This window comes from Protopterus annectens, chromosome 12.part0 (assembly GCF_019279795.1).
Source record: "Protopterus annectens isolate FY-2018-M chromosome 12.part0, PAN1.0, whole genome shotgun sequence".
In the NCBI taxonomy this organism is placed as follows: Eukaryota; Metazoa; Chordata; order Ceratodontiformes; family Protopteridae; genus Protopterus; species Protopterus annectens.
Window position 1 is genome coordinate 1,263,848,716 of NC_056746.1, and position 23,919 is coordinate 1,263,872,634.

A 23,919-nucleotide genomic window follows, 5' to 3' on the forward strand; every position below is an offset into this window, starting at 1 on the left:
AAGCTGGTCACTAGTAGAGTCTTTCTGGGCTGTATGCTGTGTCCTCTAATTCTTGACATATGCTTCTATGAAGTCAAGGCCAACATCAATGGCCTCTGACTGACCAAGTTTGTTGATGATTGCAAACTAGGTGCAGTCATAGATAGGAATATCCTCCAAGAAGAGCGGACTCAGACAAATAAGTGGTGTCAGGGTCATGGTATGAAACTCAATGCCAAAAAAATGCATTATAGTATCCTTTGGGAAGTCAGCCACCCCTGAAAACTACCTCCTCGATAATATACCCCTAAGAGTAGATCAAGTAGTCTCAGATTTCAGCCATCATGTGTCTATGGTAGTAAGGAACTCATTCTGTGCAATGCAACTTAAATTTAAGGAAATCATTATTCCACTGTATTCGTCCCTCATCAGACCAATCATTGAGTGCAACTATCCCTTTGCCAATTGCATTATTAAGCACATGCAACAACTGGAACATCTACAAAGGTCAAAGGTTCCTCACAAAAAGGATAGAAGGAGTAAACGACATGTCCTGTGTGATCACCTCATAACCCTAGCCCTGTCCTCAGTCTCCTACAGACTGTTGAGGGGTGATCTATGGCTGGCATACAAAGCATCCTTGGCTACTGCTCTGATGGACCTTATGCATACATGCAAAAAAAAAAAACATGCAAAAAAAAAAAAAAAAACTGCATCGGATATACCCCACCTAAAGACTTAAGCCTTACTTGCAACATAAATAGGACATGTTGGAGGGACTGTTATGTGTCTCAGGCTGAAACAGAGATTTTCCCTAACCAAATGATAGTGTAATTTGGGCCAGTGGATTGGGAATTAAAAATTCAGCTCTGGTCTGGCACCTATGTCCCTAATGTACAGAAGCTGCCTGTAAATGCATTGATCACCCAAGACCCGGCCTACATATACCCCTTAGAATAATCTTAAGGTTGTCAGATATGTTTGGGATACATGACTAGGCTTTAAAAGGCCCCTCTGGTCATTAACCTAGTATACAGCCATGAACATAGAAACCTATGACTAGGTTGTCTAATGATAACTTTTCTAATACATTGCATCAATACAGCTGTAATGAATGCATTAAGACAAGAAGCCAGGCCACAACAGTCACATTTCCATACCAGGCAATTGTGGCCTTCATTTAAAACAGGGCTGGACTGGTGGAAGTACAGAAAGAAAAGAAAGGAAGGGAAGGCTTAAGCTCTTGATGGTGACTGCCATGGTGAAGGTAGCAGGTATTGGCTGCACAATGTAAGAAATATAGCAGTAAAAAGAGTTGTGGAAGCAGTGGGACAAGACTTGATGACAGCATCACATCCACTTTTAAGCAAAAATGAAAATGCTCATAATTTTTGATTCACTAATATGATGATGATTTATCCTTTATTGCTGTACTCTAAACTGGCAAAACAGGAAAGCTGCCAATGGGATATACTACATAATATGAGGATCTTCGATTAAAACAAGAAAATGTTGCACTCCATGGTTAACAGAAGAATTTAATAATGAAATCAGTAAAACAAATATCATAAAATAGGTAAGCGCTTTCACGGTGTTATAACACTTCATCAGACCATGTTTATTTAAACAGGGAAAATCATACAGATTTAAAAAATAACAGTGGCTATAACCTAACCAATCAAATAAAATCATGTTGATGGTGTAACCAATCAAATCAACACATCTACTTCCCATTCTCAAAAAACATCAATCAATAGAGAAGTTGACATCACTTAGAGACTGAACTCTAAGGAATAAATACATTAAAAATTCATTGCTACCCTGTATCTGTTTCAGCCAATTAAATATGAGTCATGCAACAGCATAACCAATAAATTAAATGTTCCTAGTCTGCATAATCAAAAAGTAACAAGTCAATAAAAACAAAGGTGTAACTTTAAGATCGAAGTTCTATCACTCTTAAAAATATACATATCTTAGATTCACTGCCTACGTATAACTATTTTAACCAATCAAATCCAGGTCATACATCAGCATAGTCAATGAAATAAACATTCCTATTCTATATAATCAAGAAATAAATCAGTGAGGAAGTGGGCAAGACTTAAGGATCAGTCTCAGGGAAATAAGTTTGTTCAACAGGTTAAATCTCTCTGAATATCAAGAATAGAAACGTGAAATGAGCTCTTGTTCTGGGTAAGAAGGTGGTCAACATAATATACCCAGACTTCTATTTGCTCTTAGTGCTATTCTACCAAAACTCAGACAAGGACAAATTTGCATACACTATGAAGATTAGGAAACAAGTATATGCACTTGTTACCAACTAAACTTTTTTTCTGATTTTTCTAGGATTCCTAGAAACTCCAAATTAGAAACCTTTCCCGCACGTCTTCTTTTTGAACAACTTTACAAATCGGGTTTTAGACTTCATGTAAGATTCGTCATATATATGTTTGCTACAATGTTAAGAATTCACTCAAACTTACACAGCCTCTTATCAGGATGTGACTCAAGCTATGATGCCCAGACCCAACCTTAGATTACTTTCTATCTTCTCTGAGAAAAAAGAAAATAGAATAACGTTAAAATAAATACACGCTTTTGCTCACAAACACCTGTAATGCATTTAAAATTTATAAGTTAATACTGTTTAGAAAGGAAAGAACAATGCCAAAAACACTCTGGGAACATGCTGGAGGGATAGATTCCTGACCCAGAGACTCCCCAGACTCTGGAATAGACTGCTCATACATGTCAAGCAGAGCACCTCCTTGGCCCTCTTCAAAAGGAACCTTGACGATTGGATGGGAGATAGGAAATTCACCCCAGGGATCACAGGGTCCAGGAAAGTAAATATTGTGGGAAGAATTGTTATGGCTAGACTTGTATAGGCCCTAGGGCCGATAGCCTAGTACCAACCTATGAATAGTGTGGTCTTCATTTAGACAACATAAGTGTTCTCTTTTTCCAAATATTACTTTTTAATCCATTTTTGAAATGACTGCAGATCAAAGACATTGGAACGTTAAATATTTTACATAGTTAGAGAAGAGATAAAAACTAACCAGATGTATCTTAAAAGAAATGCAAAAGTAGAATTTGTTTTATGAGCATAAACAAAACGTGCTTACAATACAAAATTTTTCGTACCTACCTGAGGGTCACCAAAATATATCTGCATAATAAGGGCTACTGTTACTCCAGTGGCAAATGTTAAGCATGCAGTGATTATCACAGTAAGACCATCTTGCCGACAGCTGCATTCACTAGAGAAGGGGTCCTTGGTGGTCTCTCGAAGTGGGGACACATCCTGGCTCCCCATTTCTGAGGAAGAAGATGGCAAACGTTGAAGGCGGGCAGACTTCAGGAAGGAGTCTGGATCTGAAATAGTAAAGCAAAAAGGAATATCAGCCAAAATTCCCACATCCAACTTCATTGTTTCTGCTTTCTCATCTCTTTGTTTATTAATAATGTACCAAACAGCCACACGTTACCCACACTGACCATTTTTATTTTAATTTTTAACTATTAAAATGATTATTTCCTGCATCTTGGGACTTACTTTACTGACATGGATACTTTGTTTTTGGATTACTAATGTGAATTACCTATGAACGAATCAAAAGAATGACAGGACGTTCTTAAACAGACTTGTAAAATGTGCAGCACAGAGCAAAAAGGAAAAGGCAGTTAAAGTGCAGCACAAGAACAGCTTTTTTATTATTTTTGTTTGTGCAAGGGCTGTAAAAAACACTTTGGCTAATGGTTGCTCTTTTCCATCTAATTCTTATGCCTATAACTCAGTCATGTTTACTTCCTACAGTTTACTATTCATTTCCATATTAAGGAGCAAGTCAGGACTTGTCTTTTTTGATATTGCATTTTATTACAACCAGTATAGTCCTCAGCACACAAAATACAGAATGATACCTGAATACTAAAGTGCACAGTACTTGCCTTGCTGGTTTTCTAATGCATACCTCTCAACTTTTTTACTCAAGAATTCTAGGTAAAGTCAAATATAATGGTGGTGGTGGGGGGCAAAAGCCCAAAATCTGGAGCAATGTTTTTAAATAATGCTCTAATTTACTTAATAAATTATTAAAACAACATCTTTCACATTGACATGCATTTTTTTCAACAAAAAGAAGTATGAAACTCAACGACTGGCATTATTGGCTGATTGTAATCCACGGTGATTTACCAGAAAATAAAAAAAAAAACAATTTACAAGGTACAAGGCAAAAACAAGAAGCAAAGTCGAGGACATTTTGTAAAATAAGGGACAATTACACGTATGCTCTAATGCAATAAAGACCAGGATAAACAAATTATTAAATCATTTGGCATGGATATTGTTAAAGACTCTATACTGCGTTCCTTAGTAAAAGTAATAGTGTCAGCCGTGGAAAATCTAGGCTTTGTATAACAATAACATTGGAAACTATCAGTAAAACAAAAACGCAGCAATCCCAGTAAGAAGCCTCTGGAACACTTCTGAACACAGAAAGGAAATGATAAATATTTTATTCTGCATTCTACTGCAAATGCATTATTAATTTAGGCAACTCACTCCCTTACACTATAAGAACAAATAACATATACATCCTAAGGATTTGGCTATGTTCAGACAAGAAAGAATATTAAAAGTGTTTTTAAATGTGCATACTCCTTAAAAAACTGTTGTACACAAGCTTATGATAAATAACAATGCATATTTCACACCTGTATTACTACACAAATTCAATACAACAAAATTACCATACTGTCCACACTGCAAGGATCAGATAGCAGATTTAATGCATATATTTTGGAGTTGCAAATGCGTCTATAAACTCTGGAATTCACTAAAATTGCAATTACAAAAAGTGGGATATCAATCAGCAAACCTTACATAGGAATTTACCATATTACATATTCGTCCATCTAACTTCTCAGTAAAACAAGCAAACTCACTTATAACCATATTCTCATTAATGACACTATATATAGCCCTCAAATGGATAGACTCTATGAACATCTCTTGGGAGGGTTTTAAGAAAGTGGCTATTAAACACCTATTAGCTCACAAAATAGTAACGGACAAAAGAAACAAAACAGCCAAACTCGAGCAACTTGGGAACAAACCTTTAATATCATACTAGCATAAAACATCATGCACACTATATAGTAACGTGTTATAATGGAACCTAGCAATATACCCACAAACTCACAACAAAATATGGTATTGCAAACATTAGTGTATGTGTTGTCTTTATATTGTTTAAACTTGTTTCAGAAAGCATCTATGTATATAATGTAAATAGGTTTGTTGTATGACTTTCATGTTTCTGTATGGACTACAATGTATTCTCTTATGGTCATGTTGTAAATATGACATTTTTTGTGTCTTTTATAAATGCAAAATGAAAATAAAAATTATTGAAAAAAATGTTAAATGTAACATGTAGACCTAGTGATGTCATCTCCATCAGGATTGTACTATGCTTGTAAATTATAAAACAAAATACAATAAATGGAGTTATTTACTAGATGTCAATGTGCAAGTGTTCAAGATTACACACACACACACACACACACACACACACACACACACACACACACACACACACACACACACACACACAGACAAAATAATTTGGAAAAATATCAGTGGATAACCTTACACAGATAAGTAGTTCAATAAAGTACAGCCTCTGAGATATTACTGCTGATCTGTGTACGTAGTATCTTACAACTTGTATCCTTCAACAATTGGTTAACCTGTGTGGTTTACAGACATGATACTGGAAACTGGATGTTAATTTATGTGCTTACTATATAAGAAAACACAAATATTTATTGTTAACTTAATTCTATTTTGCAATGGTGTAATGTACTGGAAATATAAACTTCCAATTCGCTAACCACTGTTATACCAGGTGAGTAGAACCTATGCGGCAGAGTCCGTTTGGAAAGTAAGATATCCCTATTAAAAATTTTGTGTAAGGAAACTACAGGAAGAGCGGAACATAGATATAACAGTATACACAAATCCTTCATCTCCAATAAGTTCATGTTGTAATTTGTGGGAATTTACTATGTAGTTGCAGTTCTATTTCATTCTAGCATTCTGAGTGAAAATTCACCATTAATATAGTGATCCTGAAATATTCTGGCAACATACACTGACATGTTTTACTGTTTATGGTAAATATGTACAGGCTCATCTTTTGTAAAAAAATGTTTCTTATTTCTTTCCCACACAGTCCTGCCTCTTGCTGTAAGATGCACCCCATTACATGACTTGCAGGAATGGCATCCTTGATTCTGAATACAAACTGAGACTTCTGGGAAGCTTTTTAAAATGCTATTCTCAAAAAAAATACCCAACAGTTTCTAAAGCTTGTACTTGAAATTTGCTTAAATAGCCAGCATAGTTAAGACTAACTTCCATCTTTCTTTTTGTTATAACTAGTACAACTATCACTTGGCAGGATGCTACACAAGGTATTTTCACAGACATTTATATAACTGTTGGTGAGTCAACTTTCTGAAAACTTTAAACAATGTTAGTAGGGAAAATGTGTGTTTTTATAAGGATTTATTTTATTAAAGAGCACTTTCCACAATAAAAGACAAAATGAAAGATATACCAGAGCTGTCAGAAATGTGAACTGCTGGTTCTCTGAGCAAAACATTTTCATGGTTATTTATCTCATCGCCTGAGAAGAATTCTTAGCCTACTTCCTCATCTTTAGTGAAATAACTATGCGCTGTTACAGTGGAAGTCAAAGATGCATTAACTGTCACCATCGACTTGAATGAGCAAATGATGTCTATCAAACACCTTCAAACTGGATAGAGAAGCTGTTACCTACATCTAGACAATGCATGCTAAAACTCTTGTTTATTATATTCCACATTTAACGTCACTCCAATATAAAAGGATATTAATACTGGCACTATTTTAGAACTCATTTTAATTTTCATCCATTTGTTTTCTGATTATTTGCTTAGTCCATTTCAGGGTTGTAAGGAAGTTGGATCCTGTACTACAGCACCCCAAGGGTGCAGAGAACCTATTCCTTAACAGAGTGCCAACTCATTGCAGGATGTGTACATATGTGTGTGCACATAAACATAGATATACAAAGGCACATACACACCTACTTATGGGTAACACGGGGGATCACCAATTCACCCTCTGCCACACTTCTGGGTTGCAGACTCCACACATAAGGCACACATGGTGAGGAATGAACTGGACAATCAAGGCTTTCTGAAGCAGCAAAGCTAACCACTGTGTTGTCCCATTTTAATTTTACAGTCCATTATCTCATTACAGTTTACAAATGTTTGCATTTGTCTAAATCCTCCAGATAGTCTACATGTACCTAACTGCATTCAGTAAACTAACAATGCATTCCTTACAACTGTTAATATCTTTGCATAACTTTAAAGAAAAAAATATTTTATCTGCCAAAAATAAATTCTAAGCAGCATGCCTAAATGGACACATGTAAGGAAGGATTACCTTTCTAAATGAATTGCATTAATGCCCCTGTGTATTTTCACTCTTAAATTTACAGAATTAACCACATAGCTATAACTCTTTTCTGAGCTGTGATGTGTATTTATTTATTTATTTATTTCAAACAATAATGGTTTATCCTAATCCTCCCACAGTAATGCTTTCATCTAAGGTTGCAAATATCTCTTCGATCCACTTATTACCTATCCACATCGTTCTTCCATATTCTAGTTTCCACCGTCTCATCTAGTTTCCTTCTTTAGAAGCCATATACATACATATGCCTGTCTAGTAGTTATCAGCTGCTTTTTTTTGCATGACCCTTGAAATATGGACTTCTTTTTGATTATGAGCTCAAACGTAACTCATTAAAAGAAGTACCAGTACCAGGACTAAGGTTTTCTGCAAAGTTTCTGCCATGTCTGAAAAAAGGTTAAACTAAAACCTTTTACGAAACTATTTAAAACCCAAGGCAGAATTTGTGCCAAATCTTTACCACTAATATGAGTAAAGGAATCCACTGATTACATTCAACTTTGAATGCTCATTTGTGCAACTTTTAAGATTCTGTTCAGCTGATGTTTTAATTCCTGTCAGGGACGTAAAGAAACGGAGAATGTTCTGAATTATGGGAAAAAAATTTTTTTTTCAAAAATGTGAAAAAAGTTTTTTATCTTTTCTTTAGAAACGATTCTACATCTTTTGAATCATGGTATCTGAATACTGTTAGGAAGCTGAGATTTATTTAGTACATTCTTTTATCAGCAACAGCAGCACAGGCTTTGCATTCATTAATGAACATTCGTCATTCTGCATTCCAACATTTGCCAATATGGAGCACGTTTACAAATACAAGTGCATAGAGAATTTATGCAGATTTGTCAAGTACCTACTTTGTCAATGTAACAAATGATCACAGCACTTGGCACCCAACCACTTAAACTCATGCACTGTATAATCTTTGCTTTATTTAATACAAATGCTTTAATAATTTGTGCAAATGCAGATTGCTCTGAGAACCTACATAATACTTTAAACTAACAGACTAGGAGATTGGAGGATTTGGAGACTGTGCTGCACCAATATCATTACTCAGTAAAACTGTTCAACTCATGCTACAAGAATTTGACTAAAACATTCACCACAATAAAGATGTTGCAATACAGCACACATTTATATGTAGGTTTGTAGAAAGATAAATGGGTCTATATTACATATTCAAATGCTTAAATGTTGGAATCTCTAAAGGTCGACTTTTAGAGATCTAACATTTAAATGTTCGAATAGTAATAAAAATAATATTAAAAAAAAAAAGGAAAGGGTTTAGGCAGGGGGGCAAGCCCCCCTGCAGCCCCCAGGTGGGGGCTGTGCCCCCCCTCCACATCCCCGCTACTTTAATATACCAACTGAGCTACAGTGCAGGAACAGAAAATTTCCCATTCCCTACACTGTAGCGTGATCTCGAAGTTGGTATATTTAAGTAGCGGGGATGGGGCACAGCCCCTATGGGGGTGCAGGGCTTGCCCCGCTTACCCTTTAGTTTTATTTTTTATTAATATTCGAACATTTAAATGTTTGATCTCTAAAGGTAGACCTTTAGAGATTTGAACATTTAAGCGTTTGAATATCTAATATAGATCCAGATAAACACATACTGCCAAAGTCCCCACACCTCTTGGTCATACACAGCAGTTCTTACACACACACACACACACACACAACACACACCACACACACACACACACACACACACACAACACACACACAACACACACACAACACATTGTCATTGTGGAACTTCAGAAGCTTTCTGCAATGTCAGACTGAATAGTAAGTTAGAGAATTCTTGCATATTAGTAAAAGGGGCACCCCTATACTGTCATGGGAAGGTTGATCTACAATAACACTACGTATAAATTTGTCATACATTACAATATTTGTGTTGTGGTAATCGATAATTTTCATTCATTTAGTTTCAAGACAAAGGGGATTCAGAACATATTATATTTTTTATTTAATATGTCATACTTGCTTTACCAATTGAGTATGTTTATCTAACTGGTGCTTTGCAGACATTGTTGCTGAACCTAATTTCTACCTGTAAATGCATCCTTCTACTAAGTATGACTTGCAACCATTGTTTGCACTTTAGTTGATTTGCGTCAGCAATTTTTGTAATGGTGCCCAATATTTGTCATCATAATTCCAGTGTGTTTCATAAGGACTGAATGCTTATTTTATTAGCAGTCTTTACAAATGGTGTTAAATAAGATAGAAAGGTAACCTAAAGTGTAGACATCTCATAACACTATCAAGTCCCTCATTGCCAAAAAGAGTTTGTTGGAATGTAAGTTAAAGTAAGTGCTTGTTAAAACTTAAATTCAATTATAGTACTTGTGAGCAGTGAAAATATTTTTGCATTTTTTTTCCTGCCTTATCCTTAATTTTTCAGTGTTCTTTTGTTGTTCTGGTGCTAAAAGGCTGCTTTTTGAAATGTAAATGTTATTAATTTGTAAGGGTATTAACAAAATAGTACTGCATGTTTCCTTTTGAGGATGTGTCGTTTAAGGTGGTAAGCCAAATGGCCCCATCACAGCAATTGTATTACAGAACTTCATTTCTATATTTATCAAGAAACCACTTACAGTTTCGGTGCATTTACCGGTGGCAGTGTTCTGTTGTACATAGTTCATCCCACAGTAGTTTAATCTGATTTCTACTGAACCTCAAATACATAATTTTTTCTTTTTTTTTTTTCAATAGGCTCACTGGAAACCTCCCTAAAACATTTATTTAGGACAAACTGTGTACCACCTCTGCCCTTGTGCTTTAAGTAAGTGTTAGGGGCATCTAGTCTAACACATGTATTTTAGCTTGCATAGTGATTAGTCTGAAGGCAAGTGCTTCAGTGTCTTAGTTTGTAGGCAATAGCCTTATTGTTTGTAAGTCATCCTCCACTGACATCCTGCTGGTCAGCTGTTATTCTCTACTTCCTAACAGACACTGACATTTACTCGTACTGCTCTTACTCAAAACTATTTCTTTCCATTATATTTTTTCACTTCTTCTAGACTTGCTATTCCCATTATTTATATCCTCCTGTCTTTTTAGTGGAACTGCATGTTTTCAAGGAAGTCACCACTGGTCTTCCCCCTTCCTTACTTATTTCCCCTTGTCCAAGACAGTTATTAAACCACTTTCCGCTCTGCACTAATATTTGTGCACAGTCAACATTGACTCAGTGTACTCAATGGTCTGTTTAGTGTGTTTTTATTTTACTATAAAAAAGTGTCCCTTCAAGCAAATAGATATGTATGTAACAGTGAAGTCTGCAGTTTAAAGATGAGGCTGTGGGCTATATTTTTATGTAAATTATAAATATTATCACAGCCTAAAACAAAGAACTTTGTCCACTACAATAGCTCTATTTTCTTAGACCACAGCAGTCCCATTGGTACTTTCTCCTTTAACTCTGTTCCATTTACTGTTTTAGCAGTCCACAATCTCCCTTTCTTAAGTATCTCGGTCTTCTTGTATAACCACTTTCAGTTCTGAGCCACTATTTTTCCAGAGGTGCACTCCTGCATTCTAGCTTACTTTTTTCTCATTGTTTTCTTGATCGATGAGAGCTGGTGGTAGACTTTGGACTTTGCATTTAAAAGTTTATAAAACCTTCTTACATTACACAGTTATTCAAATAGTCAAGTGCAATTTTTACTATTATCTCCATTAGTCAGGTCAATGTGATATTGGACAAACTCTCCTCCTAAAAGTGTGTCCTAGAACAACAAAAGCAAGACTTTCATCTACTAGCTTAGATTTTTATTTTATTTTATTTTACATTTGTTGACCGGGCTAGTCTAACTGGATACATGTCCATTTTTAGTAGAGGCCTGGGGAGAAAAGCTCCAAGACACATGCATAAAGACAATATAGTAAGTTACAATAGTTAAAGTATATAACAGCTATTGTTAGTAAAATACAATACTCCTAGTGAGCATAACACAAGACAGTACAAGGTAATGCGCAAGAGATGTTACTACAAACATATATACATATTTGAAATTGCAATAACATGGTCTTTGGTTGATTAAGGATAGGTCAATAAAGATAGAGGACTAAAACTAGTGTATGGAGAGAAAGTTAGTCAGGGTTAGTACAGGGGCATAACCAATGAGTACTGAGAAATAGTCTTAGATTATGTTTAAAAAGTGTCAATGAAGACAGAGATATGAGTTCAGTGGGAAGAAGATTCCAGTGCTTGCCAACAGTATTAGAGGACAGAGAGTCTCCTGCTAAGTTGTTGGATCTGCTGGTGTTAATATGGAGTTTGTTTGAAGAGCGTAGATGTTTAAGATTGTTATATGGGGTAATGAGGCAACAGAGTATTGGAGTGTTGGTGGGTTGATACAGGGTCCTATGGGCTATGACAAGCTGGTGATATTGCAGTTGGTTTTGGAACTCTAGCCATCTTAGTTGCTTAAGATTAAGACGGCGATGAATTCTAAAAGGAGAGCCAGTGGCAAATCTAGCAATATTATTATAGGAGATAGTCAGTTTGTTGAGGTTGTTTTTAGAAAGATTAGTGAATATAAGTGAAGCATAGAGTAGGGTGGAGATTAGGTGAGTTCTGGATATGGTGGTCCTGGTTACTGGTGTAAGAAAGGGTTTGATTCTATAGAGGGACCCCAATTTCTTGTTGACTGTTTTTATTGTGCTGTTTATATGAGTATCAAAGCTAAGTTTGTTATCTATTGTAATTCCTAAAAGTTTAGTGTTTGAGTCGGGAGATATGATAGTGCCATTATTAGATACCAGTGTGAAATTTATTGGTGTGGATTTTTGGGTTGGTGTGAAAAGTAAAAGTTTAGCTTTTTTAGGATTTAGGAGGAGGCAGCAGTTTAAGAACCATTGTTCTACTGTATTAAATGCTTTTTGGGTAAGTGACTGTAGTTCAGTTGGAGACGTGGCTGAACAAATTATTGTAGAGTCGTCTGCATATTGAATACAGGTGGCATCAGGAATTGCTGGGTGAAGGTCATTACTAAAAATGGAGAATAGGAGTGGGCCTAATATAGAGCCCTGTGGAACACCTAGGGAAATAGGGAGGTGAGTAGATAGGTTGTTTTTCCATAGCACAGCCTATTGTCTATTGTCTAAGTAAGATTTAAACCAATTTATGGTTAGAGGTTCAAGTGAGAGGGATTTCAGTATATTTAAAAGGAGATGGTGATTAACCATGTCAAAAGCTTTAGATAAATCAATAAAGACTGCAGAGGAGAGAATTTTGTTGTTTTGGTTTTTGTTGATGAAGTCTGTGAAGGTTAGTAGGGCAGTGGTAGTACTGTGGAAAGGTATAAATCTGTGTTGACAATTGGATAGTAAATTGTTTTGGAGTAGGTGGTTAAGTAGTTGCTTATGGATGCATTTCTCCATAATTTTTTCTAGGGGAGATTGAAGAGCAATAGGACAATAGTTAGAAAAGTCATTAGAATTCCCACCTTTATGTAGTGGGATGATGTGAGAAATTTTCCAGATAGATGGGATAGTTCCTTCACTTATAGTTCTGTTAACCAGAATGGAAATGGGATAGGCTATGGCTTTAGCTCCTTTTTGCAGATATTCTGCTGGAAGTTTGTCAGCTGAGGGGGTAGTAGGTTTTAGTTTCTGGAGAAGGGAGCAAATAAAGGAAGCTGGAAGTGGTTTTAACTGAAATGATGGAGGTGGGCTTGTAATAGATGTAGGCAGATTTGAGGTATCTGGAGATAGTTGACTAGCAAGAGTTTGGATGGCATCTGTGAAGAAAGAATTGAAGGCATTAGCTGTTTGTGTGGGATTATCAGGGTTAGAGCTTTGTGGGTTAGGTGTGATAGACTGACCTGGGTCTAGTAGTTTGTTAATGCTAGTCCAGAACTTTTGTGGCTTCTTATGGAAAATTTGTTGTAGTTGGAAGTAGAAGTTCTTTTTGTCTAAGAGGATGGCTGTTTTAGTGCTATTTCTAAGTTGTCTAAAGGTTTGGTGGTCAGTGGGATTTTTAGTAGTATGCCATTTTGCCCAGTATTTGTTTCTAAGAAGGATTTTTTATCTAGTAGTATTTGAGAGCCAAGGGGCAGGTTTAGCTTTATTTCTAACAGAGCGAGTTGGGGCGAGATGGTTGAGGATGGTTAAGAATGTGGAATTAAAGTATTCCACTGCTTCATTTAGTGGGGGATATTTTAGAGGTGACCAGTTACACTGCTTGAGTTCGGCTTGGAATATTTCTGGGTTAAAATGCTTTTTGGTGCGTATTATCCTAAAATTGTTTGGGTAAGTTAGGTTGGGTTTGTGTCTGATAATAAAAGTTAGTGAGTGGTCACTTAGATCATCTGGGAGGGTTCCTACTTGATATGTTTGATGAGGAGTATTAGTAAGAATCCAGTCTAAGATACCTTTCCTTGTTATTGGGTTTATTAATTCTAGTTGGGGAGTTAATAGTTTGTGAGAAGTCATATAGGTTAATATGGGTGGTAGGGTGTGTCATACTGCAGGACTTCCAGTCGATGTTAAGGTCTCCTAGAACTATGGGTTCTTGTGGGAGATTAATAGAAAGCCAGTTAAGGATATTTTCAAGGACTGAAATTTTATTTCCTGGGGGAAGGTAGATGCAAATGGTGTATATAGATTTACATGAGCTGATCTGAAATTTAGAAATGAGGATTTCAGCATTATTGTCAGAAGGTGGTCTAAGGTTTGCAGTGGTAACTTGTAGGTCTGATTTATAAAGGATTGCTACCCCACCTCCCTTTTTGGTTGCCTGGTCTAGTCTAAGGAAATTGTAACCAGGTGGGGTGACTTCATTGTCATTAATTGGGAGTTTTAGCCATGTTTCGGATAGACATAGTATGTCAAATAGGTGAACATCTAGGAGGGCATGGAGGTGGGCAATTTTATTGTTAATGCTACGCATGTTGAGATGTGCTATATAGAGTGAGTTAGAGGGCTTAGTAGGGGCTTGGGTGCTGGAGTTATTAGGGTTGCACTCTTTAGTGGCAAGGATATTGTTTGGGCCCAGGTAAGGATGAATGTCCCTGTCTAATAATGAGTTGAGGTGTATTCTATTTATAAAGTAATGAAAGTTGCAATAATAGTTAAGCGATTTTTTAATATTTAGCTTGATATATTTAATGTGATATTTAGCTTGTAGGTAGCAGGGTTTGGCTGTTATGTGTATGTAATTTTGAGAGATGGCTAGTATTGGTGTAGAAGTGTATTTGGTGGGGAAGAGAAGGGATGGGTATAGTGGTTGTTCAAAGGAGGTTAGCAGATAGGCAATAGTTAGAATAGGAAAGAGTGAGAACAAGAGTGATAGTTTTATTTGGTATGGGATGGGTAATTTAGCCATTATATTAGTTTTTAGGGTGAAAACTTAAGAAGATAAGTATGTAAGAACAGGTAAGGAGATATGAGAAAAGGTGTGGTGTTGTAACAAAGAGGGGTGGGAGGTCAGGTAATAGGTGAGGTATTAAGACAAGGAGGGGTGGGAGTGTTAAGTTGGAGTGTTAGATTGGAGCAGAATGTGATGGGATGTGGCTACAGAGGAATAAATGTAGGAGCACTGGGGGCACTAGATGCCTTTTAAACTGCATTGTTCCTTTTATTATCTTCCTCTCAGCAGATTTGTGGCTGTATAAGTTCAGTCACTGTTTTTCTCTGTCTCTTTGCCAAGCTTTCAATCTGTTTCATGCATCCTCAGTAATGTTCATGATCACTCTGCTCCCTTACCCTACCCTCAATTCCCACCCACCCCCTCTTACTCTACATTTTACTTCCATAGCACCACCCACATAGAATTACTCCCAATAGTAACACCCAACACTCTCTCAAACTGTCATAACCCTTACCCCTTATAACTGTCAGATTACATCTCTACAACCAACCCAGCACCATCCTAACATTTTATAATTCTAATTTACAACAAAGCTAAACAGAAGTTAAATGATATATCCCTAACTCAGATTATTTTACAATTTCTCCTCCCTCTACTAGTCTTCATCATCAATTATCAAATCAACCTCCTTCAAATACTTAGGACTTCAGCCAGTCCTCACAAAGAATATCAACATCTATGCAGCCTGTCTTCTCCATAACACCCTATCTCTACAAACAAAGCATATCTGATTTATCTACAACTATCACAAAACTAATATCCAAATTTACAATTAAATGCAAAACCAAGACCAAAATACAACTGGCCACACTTTTCCATCTGTAAAATATAATTTCAAAAATTAGCGGAGATATTTATCCTAAACCCAGGACCCACTATTCATAAAACCATCACTTCCACCCCCAAAATAAATGATCATCTAACACATCTGATCAAAAATAGAATCTAAACTCACGTTACTAAATAAGAAGCTAAGAAGTATGTGCATGGCATACATGCCTACCTTGCCACATACACTCATGATGTAGTCATTGCTACTGAAACATGGTTAAAAAAGAAATAAAAGGATAATGAGATCACCCCCCCCAGGATACAATATACTCAGACATGGCAGACAAAACAAGCATGCAGGTGGTGTAGCAATCCTCTACAAAAATTCCCTAACCATCACCTTACTTCCACAGGAAGTACTCAAATTTAACAATGCTAACATTCTAACAACACTCCTAAAATCAGCAATAAGAAAACTTTATGTTTTAAGAGCAATTTATAAACCACCAGGGAATAACATTGATACTGCTGAAAGCAGCCTATATTGGATATCCTAACAAATTAACCATGAATCTATATTTGGAGTCTTAAATATAGACTGGCAACTCAAATTCCACTACCCCCACTGAATCCATAAACTTGTGCAACTTCAGACAATTAATAACCACACCTACTAGACTCAATAAAACTTCAGGTAGATACTCAACATTAGACTCTATTCTTACAAAACAAACCAGACAAACTGACAAATGTAGGCTGCCTCTCAGATAGCATAAGTGACCATATACCAACATATGTTTATCTAGGTTATGATGAGTTTTACTGGCATATTATCTATAATCAAATATGAAATATAACCAATTTCAAAGATATTTTCAGTGAAACACTAGAACAATATAACTGGAAAGTACTTAGAACAATGCCACTAGATACTGTTGTAGAACACTTTAATAACATGCTCTTACATTCCTTAAATTATCTAATGCCAGTATGTAATAGAGTTCAACCTCGCACCACGGCTGACAAAAGAAAGAAAAAAAAATCATGATAAAAAGGGATAGAGCATGGAAAATGGTATACAAATAGAACTCAAATTGGCTTCTAGCAATTTAAACATCTTAGAAATGTTATAAAACTCCTGTAATGATGAGTGTGGAAGATAGGTGAAGAAGAGAGTACAGGCAGGGTGGAATGAGTGGAGAAGTGTGTCAGGAGTGATTTGTGACAGATGGGTACCAGTAAACGTGAAAGGGAAAGTCTACAAGAGGGTAGCAGGACCAGCTATGTTGTATGGGTTGGTGACGGTGGCATTGACAAAAAGGCAGGAGTCAGAGCTGGAAGTAGCAGAGTTAAAGATGTTAAGATTTGCACTGGGTGTGACAAGGATGGACATGATTAGGAATCAGGATATTAGAGGGTCAGCTCATGTTTGGACGGTTTGGAGACAAAGTTAGAGTGGCAATATTGTGCTGGTTTGGACATGTGCTGAGGAGGGATGCTGGGTATATTGAGAAAAGGATGCTAAGGATGGAGCTGCCAGGTAAGAGGAAACGAGGAAGGCCTAAGATAAGGTTTATGGATGTGGTGAGGGGACATGCAGGGAGTTGGTGTGAGAGCAAGATGCAGAGGACAGGAAGAAATGGAAATGGATGATCCGCTGTGGTGACCCCTAATAAGAACAGCCGAAAGAGAAGAAGAAGAAACAGGATAAGCAAACACCGAAAGAAACATGCTATACCAGTCTAGAAAACAAACATAAAACAACCCAAAACTTTTTTGGTCATCAGTAAATAAACTGCTCCACCCTGGCAAGATTATCAATCCTTCTCCAAAACAGAAAATATGATGGACTATCCCCACAAAGTTTAATTCCTCCTTTATAAAATCAATATTATCCCTCTTAGACTCTAATACATCTGCCCCCATCTCTCTGCCACTGTCCAATCAAAACCACCCACAGCTCCTCAATTTTAGTCCAGTACCTACCTCACGCATACTGAAATTGCTCCTTAAACTAAAAACTACTTCTGTAGCTGTAGATCAACAGCTATCAGACTACCTAAAAATGGCTGCAGAAGTCAGAGCCTTATTGGCGTCCATACTAATTAATAAGACCATAGCAGAAAGATTATGTCCCACCACTGTGGAAAAAATCCTATATCATACCACTGCATAAAGGCGGCACATCTACAGAGTTCAATAGCTACAGCCAAAGGCGATGCTCTCCTCCCTCTTCAAAATATTACAATATTAGAGAAATCCATCCATATGCAGCTGATGCAATACCTAACCTCAAATAACATGCTCTCAGAAACACAACATGGCTTTAGGTCCCAGCACATCATCACTACTGCTCTACTACAGTTTACCAATATAATAAACCAACATGGTCTGCTTGAGTCGAGCATGTGCTTAGACTTGTCAAAGGCATTTGATACTGTCTCGCACCAGAAACTGCTCATTCAACTCTCCACTGTAGAACTTTCACAGCACTCCTTGTTGTGGTATCTTAGTTACCTATGTGGGAGGCAACAAGCTGTTAAAATGGCAACAAACCTACTCATCTTTTCAACCAGCTACCACAGGTATCATTCAGGGTTCTATCCTGAGTCCTCCCCTATTTAATATATTTATTAATGACCTTCACTCACTGTGCTAGTTTTGCTCAGCATGCAGATGACTAAACATTAATATGTGTGGCCTCAACAATAAATAAGCTCCAAGACATTACCCAATAATCTTTCTCCTCTGTAGAAACCTGGCTCAAAGAATCAGACCTACTTAACTCAAAGAAAACTAAGTTAATGCTCTATACCTCAAATAGTTGCCAGAATCAAAATCAATCTTTTACCATAAAGTCAGCAAATAATGCTGTCATTGAAACTGTAATACATAGTAAATTTCTAGACATTATACTAGATGATAGCCTCCAATATGACCAGCATATACTGCACATCATATGGCCAGCATATACTGCACACCTGGCTCCATTTATAGGATCAATGGATTCCTTACAGATACTGCAAGCAAAACTTTAGCCACCACCTTCTTATTGCCAGCTATGTTATACACCGGTCATATCCTAACAAACAAACGATATTCAAAGAAAGAAACTTGCCTGTACTACAAAACTTATTACTGCCTAGCAAGTGACCTCTGCTCTAGAAACAAATTCTTATTACTTATAAATAAGCCAAATAATGTTGCAGGAGACTCGCTCTACTCCCAATACATTGCTCAACTTTGGAATAGTATCCCCGCACAAATAAAACTCTCGGACAAACTCAGTAGTTTTAAACTACTGTCAATACAACATCTTAACCAATTTTGCACCTACACATGCTCATCACCACGTTAAGACTTTGTGTTCACCATACGATACTCTCCAAATACTCTCCTTAAACAGAATACTCTCAACCTCTCACTGAAATGGCAAAACAGTTTTTATACATAACTGCTGCCTGTACAATCCACTAAGTTGCATGTGGGCTTTCTCTTTGGTAACTTCCACCTCTGTAAAATCTTAGAATGCATAAATGTAACTACTGGTTGTGTATAAATGTAAACAAAAATGCTCCATGTTTAACTGGAACTTAATATAATGCAATACAAGCAAATGGAGCTCTTCTCCCCGGGCTTCCCCTAAAAATGGGTATTACCAGGCAGAATTTCCAGGTAAACAAAGACAAACAAAATTTGTGGTTATAATCTCCGTACATTTTCCATTATTGATTCTTATTCCTTTGAATTTTTTTTTTCTCGGCAAAATGCATTTACATATCTCCTTTCATAAAGTATTTCAAATAAGTTCAAAATAAAATGCAGTAAAAGCATTCTTATTTCAAAAATTACGATCCAGTCGTTATTTTAATTTGTTCCACATTAACTTCAGTCTCATTATTTATATTACCAGTCTCATGTATTCATTGTTGTAACACTGGAATATATTCTTAATTTCCTTTTTAATAATTCCCCTAATCCTGGTTTTTCTCTAACATTCACCCCAAAACTTGAAAAAATTGGTCTACTTTATTATTTATTTGTTATTATTATTATTGATTTAGTTAATTGGATGGTGCAGTGGTGCAGCGGTTGTGTTGTCGCCTCACAGCAAGAGGTTCTCTGGTTTGATTCTCAGTTGGGGTGCCTTCTGTGTGGAGTCTGCAAGTCCTCCCTGCACCTGTGTGGGTTTCCTCTGGGTGCTCTGGTTTCTTCCCACATTAGAAAGAAATGTGTTTGGAGCATTTCTTCCCAGGCTTCCACTGAAAACTAGCTTTGTTCAAAGTTGGACTTTCCCAATAAACAAATGTTAAATAAAAATAAATAATAAATACTTCATAACATTGGCCTACAATTCAACTATTTTCAAAATGGTGAGACAAAAATGCCATACTTTTACAAGCACAAACTCCCAGAACTTCGTATATCCTTTGCAGGAAAATATCCACTTGGCCCCCACAACCCCCTACTTAAACATACCAATGCCAAGATTGCACTAGAGAGGAGAAAGGGCACAGTTCACTATGGTGGCCAAGTGGTTACTTTCCTGAGAGGATATATGATGTTCCTGGAGTTCGTGCTTGTAAAAATGATGGCATTTTCATCACACTGTTTTGACAGTCGACGAACTGTGAGTCGATGTTCTGAAGGGGACCCATATAAGCAACCTAAGATTTTGAGACTTAAAAATGGAGGGACCTGCATGGTATGTGGCATCAAAACAAATGAAAAAAATATTATAATTAAATAAAAGGTACCAAAGAGTTTATGAGCCCTAAACAAAATCAAGATGATATTATATGGAGAAACATTACTGTGAGAAAGGATTAATAACACTGTAGGGTAAAGTTTACATTTGATTTAGCTATCATTTTTTTTATTCAACTCTCATCCCTTGCCCATTATAAATCCATACAATTCCCAACCTTAAAGTCTCCCCTACCATTTCTACTACTTCTGACCAATACTTCAGTTGCATTCTTACCTTTAATTGCAACAGTTTTGGCAAAAACTCTAATCCAGATTTAATAAGGAGAAGACGGCTGTAGTAATTAAAATTTTCTTTCCTTTCTGCCTTAAGAAAACACTACGCTGTTGTACAGTTCATTACACTAACCTACACACACTTATACCAATAATTCAGAATTTCATCAACCATCTCCAGCTGTCAGATACTTAAGTTGTGATAATTACATCCAGTACAGTTCAAGTCTGGAACATTACTTTTTAACCACCAGAAGCAATGGTTAACCATCATAAGCACCCTAGTCACTTCTGCTTAAACAATATAATTTCCTGCTTCTTATCTGTTTAGACTTTCTCTCTCAGTCATGCTGCAGCAAATTCCTTGTCTACTGTGCCGTTATATATTTTTGCAACAATGTTCTGTCTTCTGATAATTTCTGTTTTATACCTATTACTACCTTACTATGTACCAGAATTATTTTCCAGTTTTCATCTTTTTTACTGATTTGCATCATAAGAAAGAGAGACATTTATTTTTTCTTATCATATTTGTCTGTCATGTTCTATTACCTTACTTTGCTTGAAATCCCTCTATTTGCCCACCTATTTGTCTAATATTATTTTTTCATTCAGTTAATTCCTTTTCTTTTTGTTTTTTGATTATTTTGTTCTCCATTTTTTTCATTTATATTCATTTTTTTAACTAACTAGTGATTGCAAAACTGCTTTTACTCTAAATGGTCTCTCCACAGTCCATCAGTATAACTACTTGCTTACTTTTACTTTCATCATGTTCAAATTCAGTTTCAAAATACCACTGTGGTATTGTTTTTTTTTTCTTAGTTGTTAATGCCTTCTGGTCAGAGGAACGTGACATTTTTAGTTTCCCTTTTACATTCACCCTTTCACTGCCAAAACTAAAATCTGTTTTTCTTTTTAATACCCGTTAACTTCTGAACTGGCTACTTTTAATTAACTTTCCAAGAATAACGCCTAAATGCCAACATTTTATAATCCATTTCCTCCGTGTGTTGTCACCCAACTCCCCTATGCAAATTATTTTCTTTTTTCACACCTTATTTAAGATCAAATTTTTCTTCATAATTCATGCTCTTTCTTTGGAATAACAACAAGACAATGCATACTTATTCATACAGTGTCTCCAAATTCATTTCTCAACATTGTAGCCAGAAATATAGCCATCCATATGTCTGATGCATTTGATTCACATCTATAATGACTCCATTACCAACTGCTATCATCTGCAGTGTTTGCAAGGCAAACAGGAAATGGAAGTATATTGCCAGGCCTTTCTTACTTGCATCTCTCCCCCCCTTAATCGAAACCATCACATGCAAAAACAAATCTGGGGAATCACTATCTGCCCATGAAACAGCAAACATATGGAAAAACCTTCCCCCTGACCTCAGACTACAAAACTCCACACCGTCCTTCAAAAGCCTACTTAAAACATACCTCTTCACCAACCATGTGTGCAATTGTAATTGACCCCATGAAGCCTCGTCCACTCAATACTTCTACACCCCATCTGTTCTGGATGACACAAACAACACCATCTAACTACACCTATCCATGTGTGAGCAATAACCTACATATGAGTGTATGTATATGTATGGTGTGTATGTATATATATATATATATATATATATATATATATATATATATATATATATATGTGTGTGTGTGTGTGTGTGTGTGTGTGTGTGTGTGTATATATATATGCTCTTACATGTATATTTGCTTAAATGTATATATGGAAACTTAAACATTTATATACTCTTATTCAGTTGTGAAATATCTTGCAGTGCTCTACCAGGTTTTTATCTACTCTTATTGTATATTTTGTACGCTTGTATTTTCAACCAAAAGGAGGAATATCCTCTTATTGTATACTAACGGCTGTAAAGTCTACAATCTGTATGCTACTACTCTGTAATGTCTTTTTTTGTAAATTTTTCTTCTCTCTGTAAACTTATGGAATTTTTCTCCCCAGGACTCTGCTGAAAACATACACTTGTCCAGTCGGACTATCCTGGCAAACAAATGTTAAATAGTTATTTATTTATTTATTGACATTTGTTACTGGGGAAAGTCCACTGGGCCAAGAAGAGCCCATTTTCAGTGGAGGCCCGGGGAGAAAAGCTCCAATGCAAAGAAAAAAACAGCATAACAATACAAGATAATAATATAACATATTAATATAATATAAAAATATGAAATAAGCAGCAAAAGCAAAGGAGAAATCACAAGAGTTTTCATGCATATTTACAAGGTATAATGAATATAATCCACAAAAATTAATAGAAATATAAGATAATCATGAGAGAAACTTAAGAAGGAGTAAGATATACCAAAGTGGAATAGATAAGTGTACAAGACTTGTGCTTCTAGTAAATAAATTGTGGGAATATAGAATTAAGAGCAGAGAGAATACAGATTTACAGATACACTTTAGAGTAGTGACAAGGCACATACGGTTAGTAGGAAGAGGGAAACTGGTTAATACAGTTACAACAATTAGTGCAAAGACAGGATGGTTGAGGATGTTAGATAATGAAGATGCAATACAGATTATTAGGTAGATTATGAGGCTTGGGAGCAAGGCTGAGATTTATACAGAGGGAAGTCAGGTAACTACATCAAAGGAAAAGGTAGATGCATTAGTGCAGTTACATATCCAGTTGGAAAGGAGATGATTGTGAAGGGCAATTTTGAGGGGTGTACTTCACTATGTATAGCGGAAGGGAGGTTATTCCATAAATAAATATATATATATATATATATATATATATATATATATATATATATATATACACACACATATATATATAACACACACACACACACACACACACACACACACACACACACACACACACACACACACACACACACACATATGGACAATTTAGAATCATCAATATACCTAATGCATGTCTTTGAGATATGGGTAGAAACTGGAGTATCCAGAGAAAACCCATGCAAACATAGGACAGACGTACTTCACATAGAAGAAATACCCACTGAAACCTCTTTCTATGAGACAAAAATGTTACTCACTATATCTTGTGTTACTCCAGTATAACCATAATTTTATCCAGATAAAAATTCTATATAATATAAGCACCCCTGGATAATGTTCTCCTTTAGAAGAACAAATACTGATTGCAATCAAAAAATGTTTTTCTTCCAAATTCTTCCAAATTATACAAACTTATATTAGGCCTACATATCTCTTTTA

General features: G+C 36.1%; 1 protein-coding gene across 1 annotated transcript in view; it reads right to left on the reverse strand.

Moving 5' to 3' along the window:
* Nucleotides 1-23,919, reverse strand: part of GGT7 (gamma-glutamyltransferase 7) — a 590,994-nt gene that overhangs the window by 353,762 nt on the left and 213,313 nt on the right. The window contains exon 2 of the mRNA XM_044090287.1: nucleotides 3,137-3,363. Coding sequence (XP_043946222.1) covers nucleotides 3,137-3,363 — 227 coding nt within the window. The remainder of the gene's footprint in view (nucleotides 1-3,136; nucleotides 3,364-23,919) is intronic.